The sequence below is a fragment of the Anopheles ziemanni genome, chromosome 3 (assembly GCF_943734765.1).
Source record: "Anopheles ziemanni chromosome 3, idAnoZiCoDA_A2_x.2, whole genome shotgun sequence".
NCBI classification, from domain to species: domain Eukaryota; kingdom Metazoa; phylum Arthropoda; class Insecta; order Diptera; family Culicidae; genus Anopheles; species Anopheles ziemanni.
Window position 1 is genome coordinate 28,124,857 of NC_080706.1, and position 18,692 is coordinate 28,143,548.

General features: G+C 47.3%; 1 protein-coding gene across 1 annotated transcript in view; it reads left to right on the forward strand.

The window, feature by feature from the left end:
• The first annotated feature begins 2,195 nt into the window (after positions 1-2,195).
• The window catches only part of LOC131284469 (amyloid-beta-like protein), a 68,951-nt gene continuing 52,454 nt past the window's right edge, over positions 2,196-18,692 (forward strand). Inside the window, exons 1-2 of the mRNA XM_058313329.1 lie at positions 2,196-2,264; positions 14,264-14,434. Of these exons, the coding sequence (XP_058169312.1) occupies positions 2,196-2,264; positions 14,264-14,434 (240 nt within the window). The remainder of the gene's footprint in view (positions 2,265-14,263; positions 14,435-18,692) is intronic.

Consider the following 18,692-nt stretch of genomic DNA (forward strand, 5'->3'; position numbering starts at 1 on the left):
AAAACCAGTTTCCCTGGGAAAAACATTTTCCCAATCATTTCAGCAGCTCCTTCATGCGGTCTATTTGCAGCGAAAAGTTACTTCACTTTATGCCATCCAGAACGATTCCAACTCCATCCGTCGCCTGTTTTTAGTAGCAGTATAGTATACGCTCTGCCAAACTTGTGACAGTGTGCACCATCGTACGGGTGTGTGCGTGTGTGTGTGTGTATATGTTCCTCCTTGGGAAAGCGGTACCCGTTTTTCCTCCGTACACACAAATCGATCCGTCGCATGAATCATCGCTCGGGTCGCTAGGAAAAAGGCTGCTTTCGCCGCGCCACAGGACCCGCCATTGCGCCATTGTCGTGGCCGGAGTCTGCGCTGGTGTGCGTGCGTGTGCCGTGTATTGCTGAACGTGCGTGCGCAAGTGTGTGCCCACAGGACGTGGTGGACGGTTTTACACGGCAATGGGCCGTGGTTTGGCTGTATTGTAGGACGCGGGGACGAAATGCGCAGCTGAGCGAACACAATGAAGCCCGAGCCACGGGCGTGTATGGGCGAGTGTGTGCGAAACAAAGACCATCGGGACACGCTGGTTGAAGGACTAGAGTGGGCGAGTGAGCGAAAGAGTGTAGTAACGTGCACTGAGAGTGCACGAGAGAGCGAGTGAGAGAGAGAGAGAGGAACGGCACGACCGAGAGTCGAAAGTGTAAAAAGGATATCCCCACCTTAATGGTCCTGTGATGTGCCGTGGGCCAAGGATAAGCGCCTGAAAGGATTTAATATCTCATTCGACCCAAATCGTGCACCGAAAGCCGGACTCCAACTAACCCCCACACACACACACACAGACCCATACATGCACACTATCAGCCACACGCACACTCGGGTTTGGTGGGGATTGTTTTTGTGCACTGGTTCGTCCGTGCGATTTGGTCCGAATTATGGCCTTCTCACCCCGCCGCATCTCGCGCCACCAAATCGGTCCCTTTTGCTTTGGTGTAATTTTTATCGATCTCAAAGGAAAACTAAACATCCAGCAGGAAACTCCAGGCCTTTGCCGGAGGAAAATGTACCGAGCCTGGGCCCGAAAAGTAGTCTGAGAATCGAACGTGAGCGGGCATCCGAGTGGAACTATTAATCGAAGGAGATTAGGGAACGCGATGGCGTTCGATTTTGGTCACCATCGAATGATTCATCCCGACCGAATGCGTCCGTGTTGATCCTGGCCGAAGATTAGTTTCGGTTTGTTTGTCCCCTGTTTTTTTCTACCGAGAACTTACCAACGTTTCGATTTGGAAATCCCGTTCCCGTTCGATTAGCTTTTCCAAGTGGAAATCCGCCGTTGTTTCGATATTTTCTCGCAATGTTCACTAATTCCTTGTGATTTAGTGTTTTATTTTCGGTTAACGGTCTTTTTCGTTCGCTTTGCTTTTTTTTTTTGCAAACCCATGGCTCGTGTTTATTGCTCTTTGTTTTCCTAGCTTGTTTATTACGCTTGGAAAAGTATTTTTTCAACTGTGATTAATCTACATACATGTGCAGATTAAGATTCGAGTGATTTTTCCCGTGAACAAATCCTGTTCCCTTTTATTCCTGGAACTTTTCAAAGCGCTGATTACTGTGTGTGCAAGCAAGTGTGAAAGGATTACTTACTAGTCAGGGTGTGTGAGTAAAGACTGACTGAAGATACGCTGGAATGGGTATTCGAAACTTCATCGTAGTGTGCTATGTTAACTTATGTCATTTGGTCTGTTCCTAAAGTTGTTATCCTTATATTCGTTACAGGCGATTTCAGGTGAAAATAGTGCGTACTAGTTGCTTCCCACATACGATAAACTGCATACATCGTGTAGCGGTGTGCAGCAGAGAGTGCACACGGCCCGCCTGTGTTGTGCATCGGACGTGGTGCTATCCGTGTGTGTCGAGAGTGTTTCGCAAAGGCCACACGTATGCGAGTGTGTGCCGACGGTGTGCAGCGGAAGCAGTGCGATATCGCCAGTAGTGAGAAAGGGCGCCTCGGTGCGACAGGAAGCGTTCGTTTGGCAAGTGGCAGGAAATAAATCAAAAACAAACGAATAAACAAACGGAAGAAACGGACAACAACACCCCAGTGAGGAACCAAGGTGCCCAAGGGCGAGTGCGTGTTTGTGTGAGAGAGTTTGTCCCGTGCGTGTGAACAGGAAGTTGCGTACAGTTCCGTGAACAGAACGATGTCGTCCGTGTGGCCAGTAACGGTCGCGTTTGCCCTGGTGGCACTTTGCTCCGCTTATCAGATACAGGTAAGATCAAACGGTTAATGATGTAGAACGTCCGACGGCTTTCCTTCCCCCAAACGAACACTTATTCTAGCACCGAGGAGAATGTTACATGTTTTCTCGTCGTCTTCGATAACAATTCTATCGACCGATTGACACTCTGACGTCAATGGGACCCCTTTGGACTCCACAAGTTCCCCCTAGTATCAACCCTCCTAGTAGGAGGAAACCGGAAACCACCATTTTCCCTATGCCGTTGGCGTTCGTCCAACCGAAACCCTCGCCTGCTTTGACTCCCTCTGTGCGCCACGCCACGTATCGATTCCCACTGCAGAGGCTACTTGGCTTCGTCACCTTCATCCAGCCAAAGCTACGAGTGGGCACCCCACCGGAAGGGGTTAAGGTGCATAATCACCTTGAACCTCACGTTCGTGCAATCGCAAGGCTACACGCAACACGACCGGTCTCACAAACGGAAACCCTTGCTACTTACTAACCCCTAATCCTAGGGGGTTCGAATTTCCCTCCCCCAGAAGCCAAAATGTCAAGTTATGTTTTCTTGGTGAATGTGCGTGGTGCATTTTATTCGCAATGGGTTTTCTTAGTCCATTTTAAGCTAGCATTACTATGATATGTTTTGCCCCCTTTGGATAGTCAGAAAATTAGACGCTTTCACGAGGAAATTGGGTGGCGATCGTAAGCGGGTAGGATTACCGTGGAACCGAAGCCTTTCCAGTGGGCTTCACCGGCGGCGAACCGATGAACCCGGAACGACCCGGTGTTGTCCGGTTGGCAATTGTCATAATCGTTTTTTTTCATCCATTTTCATGTTTTTGACTCCCTTTACCGTCGAGCATGGAACTGCCTGACTTCGTTGGGGGAGCGTTTCTTACGATCTATTATCGGGTTTACGTTTCGATGGGCAATTTTTGCGTCGCCCGTACAAGTACGCTTCCCTTAAAAGGCTTCGGGAGTCGGTCGAGTGAGTCTCACCCCGGTAAGAGAAATATTACCCCACACAGCGTTACCCTAAACAGAACGATGCGAAAAGTCCCAGAAAAAAATCGATACCGTAGCAAATTATCTTCCCTTTGTGTCCACCCGGGTTGACGGAAAATCTGGCCCGTCCCCTTCGCGGGGCCCGAAAGCAGGGAGCGTGGGTGTATGTTTACACGCGATTCTAAGTTCACCCTCACCGACACGGACCGAAGGACATGGACAGCAGTTCCTTTTCAACCTCAGAACGATGGGGAAAAAAAGAAACTCCCGTTGTTTATTCTTGGGCCACGCCGGACGGAGGAATGTTACTTTTTCCCCGCGGAACTCACATACACCCAGGTACGCGGTATCCGTTGCACCAATACTAGCAACCATGTCCCCTTTTTCACCAGTGGCCGGTGGTTCCTTTCCGCTCGACACTTCCATTCCATCTTGTAAACCCTCCGAGTGCCGATTGTCCTGCGCAAAAAGAATTTCGGATTTCGAAACGGAACTACGTCTCGTGCGTTCCGCTTTTACGTGGCCTTTCGTCCTTCACGTCCTCGAGGGGGAAAGGCAGCTGTTCGACACATCCCTGGCAGAATGCCGCGCTCGTCTGCCGTTTTCCTTTCCCACCGGAAGATGTCACCAACCCTGACAGTGTACACAGACACTCTTTTATTCCCCAGTCGTGCACAAAACGCGCTCGGAAAAAAGGTTACTTCGCTGCAAAAAAAAAAGCGACTTAGAAATTCTTGGCAAGCCTTTGGCCGGAAGGGAGGAGACGGTTTCCCGGACCGGAAACGGGACAGCAGGTGCCCGTTTTCCCCCCGTTTGGTGCCAAGTGACGAGGGATTTTAATATGCAGCATGAGTCATAGGAATGGCGCACGAGTCTGGTGCTTCGCCTGGCACCCGTTGGATGTTTTAAAATGCGTGTTTGTTGTCGCTGGGTTGGCCTAAACCCCACACCGTACGTCGCAGGTCCTGGGACGTCCTACTATTTTCCCACGACCGAGGAGCGAGAATAAAAAAAATTAAAACACAAACATACTGTTATGTAATGGAGCAGGGAAAGACGGGTGGAAAGACATGAAAAGTGTTTAAAGGCAATATAGCCTCTGCTCGGTGAAACTCGCATCCCTTCGGAACGTTCAACTCGAACACTCGAAAGCTGTCAAAGCGGACGTGGTAACGTTATTAACAAATTGTTCGAAATTGATTCCCCAAATTGAATCGACTAACTGACACACTTTGACAACGTTCCTCCCCATCATCCCCACTCCACCGGGCGCGTCTTTCGCCTAACAGTAGAGAAGTGGATTGTGAAGAAGCGAGGCAGCGTAATGTCACGGTGAACTTTATGCGCCCTTTTCTAATGGCTGGCATAAACTTGGATAATCCCGCAGACAGTAACACATTTTTTCGCGACTTTATGGCGAAAACCTTCGTCGTGGAGGGAATTCTTTCCATGGAAAATTATGAATCATCCTCGGTTTCTTCACCAGAAACACAGATTACATGGCTTTAAACACGATAAAATGTTATACAGTTGATGGAGCGTTGTATTTGAAAATAAGGAAAAGCAGTAATTTTCAGTGGTTTAGTTATGATTATTTAAAATAAACATAATTGCTAACGGATTAATTAAAAGAAAAAGAAGGTATAAAATTAATAAAAGAACAAGAAGGTTTATTAAATTTGATAAGTTTGCTACAACATATATTTCCTGTTCAAATGTTGATAAAATAAGTGACTGTCTTCATTTCGCATTTTTCACAACTGCTTCTAAAACTAAACCCAACAACGAATGTTATGCGACAAAGATTCAATATTACCAACAAGTTATATGGGTTTATATACTTCTAGAAAACTAAGCTTTGGAGGAGCTTCGATTCAACGAATAGCACAAACATCTTACACTTATCTTTTCATCCACTTTTGTCCTTCTCGGGAACCAAGTTCCAAAAGCCATCCAGGAGTGGCTGTGGAACAAAACCCCAATGCTAGCCTGCGAGTCTTCAACAAAAATGGCTCCTTTTTCCCGAGAACGGGTTGCCATCCACCCAATGGGTTCAACAATTTGGGTCTGGCTCACGTTTCGGCCGTTTGTAAGGCGGAAGTCATCTGCCAGCTTCGCCCGAGGCCAAATTGGGGGAGGGAGGGTACGTGGACGGGGTGGCCCTCAAGTGGATGTTGAAAATATTTCGCCACCATTCTAAGGATTGCCTGATTGCCGATTGCCTAGGCAACCGGGCGGACAATTGGTGGATGGGCTGCGCTCGAGCGGAAGTTTTCCTGTTTCCGATCTGCCGCCGAGATACGTGCTAACCGGGTGAAAGCAGCCGACCCCCGGGGGTGGGAAATATCTTCCGAACCAACCCTACGTGCGTCACCGTTCGCACTAATGTCGCGCGATAATGAAGAGAAATGTGGCGCAGGAATAAAAATAATTTCCTATATAAAAAGCCATTAGAAAGGACGAGAAAAAGAAACTTCCAGTTAGCACGAGTCGGTTCTGAGTCGCTTCATCACCACCAACGGTCTCTAGTTCGACCAAAAATAAAAAAATATAAGAATAAAAACTGTCCCTGTGAATAAATTAGAGTCCGTCACGTGATAGCGAACCGTCGAACGCGGTGTAACCACCCACACCACTTTGACTGACCGGAACTGAGGGGTCGGCATGTAATGAAAGTTACAAGCAAATAGCCCCGGGGTAGTAACCACGGCGTGGGTTCGAAAGGTTCACATCGGCGATAAGCGAGAGCAAAAAAGGACATCAACCAAGGGTTGATACCAAGGTGTAGGCCGCACCGGAAAGGACGCAGCGTTACGGAAGGGGACAGAAAAGTTTCAGCTTCGACGGTCTTTATAATTTAGTTAAAACTGGATACAACAAAACGTTCCGCAATGGCTTTCCATTATTTTTTTGTGCTTCCAACCATTTCTCTCCACCTTTCCCTGACGCCCTGCGGAAGCCCTTTGTGCTGACCAACTCGTCAACCACGACCCATGGGTGTTGAGGCTTGGAACGAACCAAGAGAAAAGTGAGTTTCCTTTCGTAGTTTTCCACCGGCATTATGGAAGTAATCGAAAGGGGAAGCAAAAATAAAAAGGAATGTCTTAGAAGAAAAAAAGGGCGATAGCTAATGGAACCTCGTTGACCCCAATTTTTTTTCAAACAAACTCATCGGATGGTAAGGGAGGGGGTAAGGGCTTCTAGTGAAGGCTGTGTATTTTATTCTGCATACTGATCACCCGAAGGCGATCGATAAAGGTGTCGAAATGGCAATGAAAATATAAAAAGAAGCATTGGTTGTTTGTTGGCAATCCACGCCAAACTGTGGTGTGAAATTCTAAAGGGAATCGTTTTGCTAAACTCAGGAAAGGAAAAACATGCCCGAATTATGGTCATTGCTTTTTTTGTTACCTGCAAGAAGGGAAGAAAGGAAATCAAAACTGATCTGGTTTTACGATCGAAAAATATTTCATTCAAACAAAATGTACCGATTAGATAGCATAAATATAAAATAAAATTAAGACAACCAAAAGGAATATAAACGAGTTGTCACCACAAGCCGATTAACCCATTGGCGAGCCAATAAACTCGAGATGTGTTTGGTCAAAAGTAAACAATTTAATTCAGAATGTTGTGATCCCCGTATGAAATACCTCCCCACATTTTGAACGCCTGCCGGGAAATACATCCTTCCCCGGAAACATGTTGGAATACGGAAAACTTACCGATATATAATTGGCAAAACAAGCTCCAAACACACCGGCCCGAATCGTTATCCGTGTTTCGATAGAATCCATGGGACTGCGCTACAAAAATTGCTTTGCGTGGTGGAAAATTTTCCGCATCCTGCGGATTGGAGTTTTCCACGCGGGATTCAGCAGAATTCAGCCGACCGACAAGTTTAATAACCCGATAGAGAAAAACAAACACGTTCGTGCTTTCCATTTCCAAAAATATGTTTCTCCGAAGTCCCATTACAGCCCCGTGTCGTTGAGGAGTTGTTGGAAATTGGATTCCATATTTAACACCGTAAGGACGGAACAAAAAAATTAAAATAAAAAACAGTGACGTGGAATGTTTTTGGGCAACCCAGAATGCCGGTAGGAAATGTGAGCAAGTTAGAAGAGATGCTGCGGGTTTAATCAAGCCACTTCATGAGCTCGTCACAAAAGACCGGAGTTGCTTTTCAAAAGAGAAGAGAAATAGTGTGCGTAATTTTGGAATATTCCAACGCAAAGCGCCTTCACGCTGGCTCCAATTCCGATGGCGAATAGAATTCGCGATACGCATCTTATTATATTTTAGGAATGTTGCTCAAGAGACCTAAACGAACCCGCAATGAAGGCGTGTATGTTTTGGGAGCCGCGGTTTTATCTATTGTTCCAGAATGTGCTCGAATGCGGTGACAATTGTACTCCCTTAATTTTAAGGAATAATCTTGCAGGACGGTTAAAAAATGTAAATAGGTATGATAAGAAAAGGGAGCCTTTACATGAAGGAAACAAAGGGAAAATGTTGGTGTAAACGTAAGTTTGAGTTTTCCTCTTAAAGTTAGGCATATCACGAGAGCGTCTTATTATAGAGACACCATTTCAAATTATGATCAAATAAAATTACCTCCGCTGGGACACTCGACGGAAATGAACTAGCTGTGCATTTCCCCGAGGCACCTACGGCAAGCGTGAGTACCGGTGAAGATCTCGTAGGCGTATGAACAGTCGTATCCACCATTTCCGGGCACTTACGGCGGTCCTTCTGCGCGGATTGGTCGTAAAGCAGCGGCAGCCGCATCGAATCCGGCGGGGAAGAAAAAAGGAAAGACAAAATTTGCATAAAAACGAGCAGAATATTTCAAATACTTCGGCACTCGACCCAGTTCAATGTACGTGTGTTCGTGTAAGTGCGCCCGTAAGTGTGTTTGCACACGTACACGTACACATATACAAGGCACCGCATACATTCCTGTCAATGGTTGGCTGTCATGCTTCAATTTGTGAACGTATTTCTGTACGGAGAAAAGTTCACGCTACGTTATATATTCTTGGGTTTGCATGAGTCGCCTCATACCTCATAGAGTTCTTCCCGGTCCGGCTCCCCCCCTCACCAAAATCCCGAAGGACCCCATGCCTACCCAACTGTGGAACGCATCATGAACCGGCGGCGCTCTGGGGACGCGAGTTGAGGCTAGCATACTCATAATGAATCCCATTTTCTCGTGCTTCGCTGGGAAATTGTTGATTCGTTTCCACCCGAACGGGACGCCACGGCACGGGGAGAGGGAAAAGGAACCGAGGGAGCAAATTGCGAGTCAAGAACTAAGCAAACTCAAACAATAACTCGCTTTATAATCTCTTCTCAGCTTCCATCGTCATCCACGGAGCTTCGGGCTTTAGGAATGAAGCGGGAAAAGTTAGGGTTTTTCTGTGAAACCCGTGAGAATTCTCGTCCTTCGGAGAAGTCCGTGAAGGGAAGGGAAATGGGAGGGTAGTAATAAACTTTAAGGAACTCCCCGGTGGAACATAAAATCATTCACGATACCGATGTCGATCGTGTAAATTGCGTGTTACTCCGTAACCCGTAGGGTACCTTAAGGAGTTTTCTTTCTGTCCGATTCTGCTGCCAGAGCACTTGAGGGAGTGATTTTCTCAGCGAACAGTCGTTGGTGGATCTCGAGCCCATTACGCGATGCCGTTTGACCGGACCTTGTGTACCGGGGCCCATTTGGGGGCTGGAAAAGCAACATTGACTTTTTACCGTCGCTCGGTGGCTGACCGGACGATGTCAACGATTCAATTAATATCCTTCTCCGTTTTTCTCCGGATTTCGAGCGGGGAAGAAAACAGCTCCGGGGTCGACCATCGAGGGCAAAAGAACGATTAGCGATGGAACCGGCGCGCCAGCGGGCGGATCCGACCGTGGGTGGAAATGTGGGCTCTCGAGTGCTGGTCGACTTCTGTTCAATGTTTTCCGTGCTTTCTTCACGACCCATTAACCGCGCACCACTGGGTGTGGGCGCAAGGAAAAGCTAATTTTTCAAAGAGATAGTCACTGCTGATTACCTCTCAAGATGGCCGCGTGTCGAATGCCGGGAATCGATCCGGCTTTACGACTTCGGCACGTCGTCATCGGCAGCAATCCAGTGCTTCGGTCTTCGTTCCCCACCCTGCCCGGCTGGGATGGTCATTAAGTCGGCAAAGCGTTGGGCCGACGTTCGCCACGGTAGGATGATGCGAATTTAATGGTTCCGATGTTTCGATAATCGATATTTACGTCACGAAATTGCTGGGCCACCTTTGCCATCGACGAACGGGACATTTTCGCGAAGACGTTAGCACTTGGCCAATATTGGCCGTTTCGTGTGTTCGAGTGTGCCTTGAAACATTTGCATTTCACGTGCAGCTCTGTTAATAGCTTTCTGACTTCCGTTGGTCGAAAATCCGGTGAATCTTTGATGAAGAAGTTCTTGTTAATTTATAAAGAGTCCAAGAGCTAAATTTCATTTGTTGGGCCCAATATTAAAACAAGAATATTGCGTTTTGATTCTAAATAAATTAGTAAACTTTAATTTTTACAAAAATATTGTATCTTACAAAATTCTTAAAAATTGTATTAATAAACGCTTAGGAAAACTCCAAGTTGTTTTATCATAACAATCAAGTTTTGCATAAAATAAGAGGGCACGTGGAATCTGTAAAATTTCGATAGCCACCAACACAACTCGTCAAGGGTTCACTATTTGCGCGACATCCGACTGTTCTGGAGTATTAAATCGAATCATCTTGTCGTGGAACGTTGCGAACCACTTCGTGTGCAAAAGCGTTCCGCATTCGGGCGAACGAAACTGAAAAACGTGCCAGACATTTTTCTCGCCTGAAGAGCGGGGCGGGGGAAAACAATTGAACGATCGATCAAAAGTGAACCCGGCCCAGGGCCCGGTGCGTTTTGGGCACCGCAGGGGTTTTTCCGGCCAAATAACTGATAGGCACACACCGGGGGGAAAAAACACTTTTTCCTTCGCGGGAAAAAAGGAAACCGACGTAAAAAAAAAGCATGAAACGGCACACGCAAAATGGAACCACTCATCTCCGGTGTGCGGGGGCGTTGATCAAATCTTTCAAGAAGTAACAACCAAGCACCATACACACACACGCACACACACGCGCGTACATCCTTCGTACAGTTGGGAACGCGTGTAGGGTCTTAAAAAGCCACAAAGTTTACGACGCACAACAGCGTCTTCACCGTCGTCTGTGTCGTTTGGCAAGATTCGCCCCTTGCGAGCTTCCTGGCAGGGCCGGAAAAGCACCATCGATCTTCCGCCCCCTTCCCTCACACACCACACGGCGAGCGGGAGTGCGTGCGTTTGATTTTCCCAGCGTTTTTCTCAGCAACACACACACACATTGCGTATGCCGGGGACGATGGGTTCAGAAATCCCAAAAGTGGCTTTTCCCGGAACGAGCGCGGTGCCAGTGTTATCGTAAAGGGTTCGCCCAGAAGGACGCGGGTGGAAGGTTTTCGGGTATGCGATCCTGCCGTTCCTGCCTTGCAACGCTCGCGCTCCCAAATCCCCCCCCCCCCCCCCCCCCCTTTGGTTCAGCTGAGCAGAAAATGATCGCTTTTCCACGCTTCAAATCCGTCTGTTTGCTGCTGTGTGCGATTCAATTTCAACGCGGCGGGAAAGTGTCAGATAGAGACAGATAAATCGGGAAAAACCCGGGTAGTGAAGGCTGCTGAAAAGTGTGTGAAAACGGGGTATTATAAGGCATTGAACGTCGTACGTGCTTTTTTTTTTTGTTGTTGCGCTCCTGACAGATGGGTGTGAAGCGTGAAGAAAGGATGAACGACGGTGGAAAAGAAATAAAAGCACACGATGAGAGGCGCGAGTGAAACGGTGGAAAATCGGGCCACTCAGTGTAAATATCACACATCGTTGCCAGGGGAGATAAACCGTTTTCCAAACGCCCGATCCTTTCATCTTCATCCAGCTTGCTTTTTGTGAAGGCACTGGGCGCAGTGAAAAAGCAATTCAAGGGCCACGTTTGCCCTCGCCTGACGACACTCGCAAACTCTTCCACACACATCTTTGCTATACTCGTCCTATTTGTTCCTCTTATTTGGATTAAGTACTAGCACGTTACATTAAAATCTAGATTGCTTCGTTCGAAGGTGAGTGTTGTGACTTTTAACAGGATAAAGTAATGCAAAGGTGGTATTTGTAAGTCGGAATCTAAAAGATGCACACAGAAAGGATTGTGTTGTAACAAATTATAAAAGTTGCCAACAGAATTGCCAAACTTTTCTAGCCATCGTGAGAAATAAACGACGGGCAAAAAATTTACCTTTTACCAGGATTTTCTCACAAGGCTTGTACTCTCTGATGGTTGGGTTACTCTCTCTTTCTCGCACCTTTTTCATGCTTATTGCATATAATCAACCAGTTACTTTTCTCACTCGGAAGAGCTTAAGGTTCACGCAACCCTTCGTACCTTCGTACGTCACACCTTTTTCCTAGTGCCTTTGTCATGATTTTTCATTTTCGTCCTTAATGGCTTCACCGTACGTACGCCTTGGTCGTGTTATTTTAATCATGTTTATTTTTATTGCACTCACTTGGGCACAAAAGCGTTCGGCTTCCCAATACTGAGTTACTAGTGATTCGGTGCGTCTGAAGGCGTGATTGGCTCGTAAATTGAATGGATCGCACGTATTCCCATGAAGCGCTGCCGCTGTTTGACAGTGCAATTGATTGAGTGTTCGCACACTCGATACGTCAAATCAAGGACTGAATGCTTACGATACCCTCGGTAAGTTGCAGTCCGGTTGTAAAGATAAAAAGTGCGGAGGCTAGTATTTGTGGTTGTAAAAATAGAACCTCAAGCACACGCATAAAACCCTCTAGCCGGACGGTGTGGCTGTCACCAAGCACACAACCTCACACAACATACCTATGCGCGGGGAAAACATACTGCGAACAAACAAAAAAAATGCTCCGTTTGCTCCGAATTTTCTGCTTTTTTGCTTCGGAGCTCGTTTTTCGTGTCCTCCCAACCCGAACGATTCCATGGAGATTTATGCTCGTTCACCATGACATCCTTGGCGCTGCCAGGAGAAGAAACTGCTCCAACCAAGAGCCAAGGGTAGTTGGCGGCGGAAGGGGCCGGAAGCGACGCGGAGGTCGGAGCTGATGAAAGTATTCTAGCTTTCGACGCAGTTGAAAGTTAAGTCTCGATGGATCTAGCTGGTAATTTCCTCCGAGTGACGCCCCTCGCCGAGCGCCCGGAGTCTACAAGAAGTGGAAGAGTTTTTAATTAAAACATGCCAACTCTGCCAAAAAGGATTTCCCAAAGTTTTGGCTTTTGGCGCTAAGGGCAAATGGGTAAGGTTTGGCAGGGGGGAGTGGGTGCCTCTATGTGAGCAGTGAAGGTTTTCCTTATTTTTCCAATCGATGTCGATCGACGTCTTGTGAGCGCACGGTGGAAATGTAATTTCTTTCAGTGATGTCTTGTTTTGTGGAATGGTGTTACAGCTCCTTTCAACACTGTTTCAACCTCAAAATTATTTTCTTTTTGTTTACTTCTGCATTCAATTCAAGTGAAAAACGTCGTGCTAGATAGAAGAATGTAGACTTTTCAAAAAGAAATCTGTTCATTGTAAATTAATAAACGATTAATTAGTTCGGTGTCGAACTCCTTTGTTCAGATTATTTTGCAGAAAACATAATAAATGGATCTTTAATGTCTGACACATGCATTGCAATTCAGCAAAGCTTGATTTTGTAACTCACAAAATCTGTTATTTACTAAAATAATCTGGACTTGCATCATCTTGAAACCGTCCCTAAGGTATCTCTTTTAAGAAACTGCTGGAGAAGAACATATTCTGGCAGGGCACGCAAAAACATGCAAACCTACCATTACAGAATTAAATGTCCTCGCACACAACCAGAATCCCCCGGACAACGCCGAGCCGTGCCTTGGAAAGGTTCGTTCCAGCTGCTGGAACTCGAGCTCACTCAAGAAGATTAGTCGCTGCAACTGGGGAAATGTGGCTTTCAATCTTTTCAAAAAACGTGTTATATTTCGGTGGTTGGGGTTTTTTTTGGTTTTCTGTATGCTGGACCCGGCTATTTCTGTTTATCTGAGCGTTGCTTCGTAATTCATCTCCGCTGGACACGTCTGGTGGTTCTGTTCGGACGCCATTTGCACCAAACACCAAAAAAAAAGGAAAAGAAAAAGAAAAATCGATCCACTTTCGAGCGGATTTTCTTGAGCATTTTGGCAAAGCAAAAGCCAAGTGGCAAGTGGTCCTCCGGGGCGCGTCTGTCGTCAAGGATCCATTCAACGGGCCATCAAACAAGTGATTAGTGGTCATAAATCATAAGGCAGCACGGCGAAAACAATAGCGACGTACCGGAGGGCCGGATCGGTCGCCAGCCGGCTAACTGTGCGGTCACGCGCACCCCGAGACATTGGTTGATTGTTTTCCCACGCGGAGTGAAAGCTAGATAGATTGCACCAATCATAACGGTTCGATGGCTCCCGAGGGTCACTGATGAGGTTTGACAAAGTCCACTGGCGCAGAAATGTCGCTCCTTCCGGAGCCGGCTGACCGAAATTACCTGGCCCCGATCGGTGGCGTTTGGCGTGACGTTTTCGGAAACTGGTGCTTTGAAAGCGATTAGTGAAAGGATTACGGGTTGCAGACGGACGATCATCCATTTCGGTAAATATTTGCTTTCAATTAATCCCCCGATTCGGCTCCGGAAGAGGGGGTTTGAGGCAACGTGCGAGGGATCTGATCGGGTTGACTGGTGCCACCTTGAATGTTTCTTGAATGCCTAATGAATCCCGCATCGAGATTAGCATATTAGACCTGGACCTGCAAAATCTTCCCCCACCCGGAACGGTCGTCACTAATGAGCCGTTAGCTTCACTGACTTGCGGATGCTAGTCGAAGACGTTTCGTCCGCCGTTTCGCCAATTCTCAATCTCCATTTCGCTCATTTCTTTCTCTTCCCTCAGGCCGCTTCACCGCGATGGGAACCACAGATTTCGGTCCTGTGCGAGGCGGGCCAAACATATCATCCGCAGTACCTGTCCGAGGAAGGCCGATGGACAACGGATCTGAGCGTGAAGGTGCCCGGCTCGACGTGCCTCCGCGATAAGATGGACCTGCTGGACTACTGCAAGAAGGTAAGTGTGTTCGAGAACTTGTGTCTCGTCGAAATTGGTCCGTTTATTCGAGAGAAATAAATTAAAATGTACCTTCTCGGATGTGCAGAACGGCACAATCCGGATTGCCAAAAATGTTTGCCGGATGCCAATTCCTTTGCAACGTACTTTCCTCTCATAGGAATTTCCCCCCTGAAACTATAAAAGCTCCACACAGTAACACAACCGCCCGGAACATAGGACGAACGAACGTATCACAACCGTGCTCTGACCAGATTATGGTACGGTAATGGAACACCGGTATCGGGAACGTGTCTTTCTGGATCGTTCCGGGCGTACACATTACCTTCCAAAAGCTCCCTTCCAAAGCGACGTGCCGTTAGGGGAGAATCCTCGTGGTAGCAATGTGCCGATTGCCGATTGTTTACCAATGTCAACGATGCCAAATGCTTGCCAAATGCCCCACGGGAGTTGGGGTGGGCCACTTTCGATCGTCACACTCCCTGCACGGCGATAGGACATACCTTTACCGCTTCGGATTACAGAGAGAATCCGTTTGAAGTCTCAAGTGTGCCGGTCGTTTAAGGGGGGGCGGGCAAAAGCTGCCGGGAAAGCTTGCTCGTTCGCTGGCTTTGAAGATGGAGAGGACGCTTCGGGCTGTAAATACCTCTGCGATGGTTTGGGTGCCTGCCTCTGTTACCTTCCATTCCATTCCGACGCCTTCGAAATGTGTCCTGCCGTGAGGACCGGTATCGGTAGCGTTACAACCGTGGTGTAATTAGATTTTTCAATTTGCCATCGTCGACTGCGACGGGTCACCTGAAACGGTTGCTCACCTCGGTTGATTATTAGGTTACAACGCCGAGTAGAACGCTAGAGGACGGTTAAATAGAATGCCGTCGCTCCTTCCCAAACCCACACCAGTGGCACTGGAGGCGGACGGAATTGACTGACAACGTGCTGACCTGCACGGTGCACATTGAGCCCGTCGGAACTTCACCCCGGATTCATTGGATTCCGGTGCAATATTCTCCCGTTCCCACTCGAGTGTATATTTTAATATCGATCAACAACCCCACACGAGATAGGACAAGCGTTTCGCTTCGACTGCAACCGAGCCGTTCCAGTTTGTTTCAATCCGTCGGGGGAATTGCTATATATGCTGTGTTACTTCGAAACCGATCAGAAATCGAACAGCAACATTCGAGTTCATCGAATGCAGCTCGACGGTTCGATGCCAATGCGCCAACGGTTGCAACCGTGTGGGGTCGCTTATTTTATGAATTACATGATGCAGATGCCATAAATGTCAATTAGCTGGAATTTTGCGCTTCTCTGCTGAAGCGCTACCCACGTGGGAAAATGGTTCATGGAACGGCAATGAAATGTTCGACCGTTCCAAACATTTTTGCTGGGTGTGTGTGTTCTAATATTTTTCAATTTAAAATTCGGTTGAATGCTCGAATCGAATTTTTAAGTCCCATTTTGTTCCAATTTGAATGTGAATGCAAATTTGGATACATATTAATTTTGAAGAAAACAATATTGCAACGAATAAACAAACAACATAACAGCACACATTCGGTAGTAAATTTAATTTAAACTAAGCTGTATAAATTTGGAATGTATGTTTCACATAAAAAAAAGTCAAGGGCCAGTACAATAAATAAATTGATTTATACCAGGGGCATCCCGCATTGATTCGAGACAAAGCAAATATCAAGCTTTATTTGCAAAAGGTATCAATCATATCTTCCCTATTTTTGCTGGAGCATGAAATTATATTTTCCACACCGCTTCGAAGCGCCCCAAAACGGGGCACTACGGAAAACTCAATTGAGCAATCAAATAAATAATATTGCATTCGGTAGAACACCTCTCCCTGCTGGGAGGGAAAATTCTTTGAAGGGCCAGGACCGCTTTTCATTTACCGGTGTCCCGTTTTTTGTCTTGCCACGAAGCCATTCCCCCCGGAGTGTCTCTTGATTGCTTTCGGGGTTTCACGGAACGGACCGTTTCCTTCTTTCGCTTGTGGTTATTTTACTTTTATTCGAATAAATTTAAACAACGCTGAGAAGTTGAAACACCTCCCGGGAGCAAGTGGCCGTCGGCATCGCCGATTGTTCGGTAATGTTGCGGCACGTTTGCTTAAAGGCGCAAACCACCGAATAACCACTTCTGGCAACGTCTTCGGCGATAACTGGGAACCACTAGGAAAAAACGCTCTCGAGTCGGACGGTGCTCATGGAAGGACTGGAATAAAAAGAAATGGGAAAAAAGAATCCGGCCACTGAAAACTGCTGGAGCACGTCAACCGAAGGTATTTCCAATCTTTTCTCGTTATTCTTTGCATTCCGCCCCGTTTGCATTCGAGTACACTATTTGCAATACATTTTATTTTTCGCCTGCGAGCATCCGTGCAAACATCTTGCAGCTCGACCGACGCTTGCCAAGGTACGCGACTGCAACACCATGGCCAACGGAATGCTGCGCCGGTTCCGACGTGGCAGCACATAAGCATAATGACTGCTGGCGTACGCCGCAGGGCAGCGTGGAGGCGCAAACGGAAGGGGGGGAAATAATGCTGCAGCTTTTTCGGTATCCCTCCCTTTCAGGGTGGCGTTTTTCTTTTGTGGACCAAAATAAGAAGGAAAAGAGAAAAAAATGATTCCAATTTTTCTCGACGCTCTCCCGTTTTGTTTGCACTTCATTTTTCCTCGATGCACGGGGCCAGCTTGATTTCGCAATTCCTGCAAGTGCAAGGAGGGCAACTTCTTAGGATTCCAATCGCAAAACCAGCTGGCGACCCCGCACATTCACAACCTGGTGGAAATGAGACTTTTTTTTTCTGCTGCTGCAGTTGCCCATTTAATGGGGGGGTTGCTCCTGGGTGGGGAAAAGGGGAAGAAAACTCAACAGCGAGAGAACACTGCTGGTGAAGTAATCAGTGCGCTGAAGTTTGCAAAAGGGGAAAGTATTTTCATATCAAGACACGCGGCTTGCTTCTGACCCGCTTCTTTTCCGAGCGTTCTAGGGTAGAATCCGTCTCAATTTTTCACTTCAAACAACATCCTTTTTCCATTCGGCACATTTCGACGGGGGCGGGCGACCCGTTCGGTTGTTTGTCCTTTCTACCGATGGCCGACCCCCACTTGAAGAAGAACCCCTCCTGTCCTCCTTTTCGGAGGGACAATGCATTTGCGTGTTGATACTTTCTTTCGTTCGCTCGAAAAAACACCTGCAGCAAAGGCAAGACGGTGGTGGTGCAGGTGCAGTGGCGGTGACAGTGCAGTACTATCGTGGTGTTTTTTTTTTTGTTTGTGTGCATTCACAGCAGTATCGTTACGGTCGTTTCACACCAACATTCCGGGGTCGGGCACGTACCGGGTTTTCACGGAGATGAGAATCCAAGCATCGTCCTCGGTTCCCGTTTTTACTACGCCTCCGGTAGAAGCCTTTCGGTGTGCGCGTTTCCACTCGGAAAATTCGTGTCGTTCTCGCCCGGTTTTATTGCTCATTGCTCGTCTTCCTACCTGAAGCTTATAGTTTACACTTTCTTGGTTGCACCACTGGAGCGTAGTAGTTTGCTCCCGTTTGGGTAGGAAAAGTAAGCGCGAAGACTCCATAAACCACGATCTCTGTCGACGAACCCGGCACGGCTGCAAAAAGTAGCTCTACCGAAAGTTGCTAGCAAACAAACTCATCCAGACACACACATACACACATGCATGTCCTTGGAAGGGAATCTAGTTTGTTTCAAGAAAGTGCCCTGCCCGGCCAGGGTTGGTGTTTTAAAAGCAATGAACAACACGCCACGACCGATGGATACGACGGTGAGGCACTCTCGAAAAGATCACATATAAACAACGCGCTGTTGGAGGCACGGGTGTTGTTGATACGAGCACGTGCGAGTGAGGAGCGTGTGGAAGGTGAGACGGTCCTCGAGTCCTATGTCTTGCCCGATAGTCTCACCAAGTAACGTCCCACATGCAGGATCCTCCTTTGTCCTTGTGACCCGTGCGAAGTCAAAGGAAAATGGAAATACCTACTCGCTTGATGTCCACCGGGAAAAAGGATCGAGAGGGAGGGAGGGTAGCGAAAGGGGAGTGAACACATTTTCCACTCGAACTGTGCGCAAAAGGGTACCGGAGGTGAGTGGAAAACACATCCAAATTCACACCATCATCTTGAATGTACATACACCCTGGCGTTTGAGCGTACCTCAATTCTTCGGGTGGGAAAACCGGTACGTTCTTAAGCATGCACACACATACACACA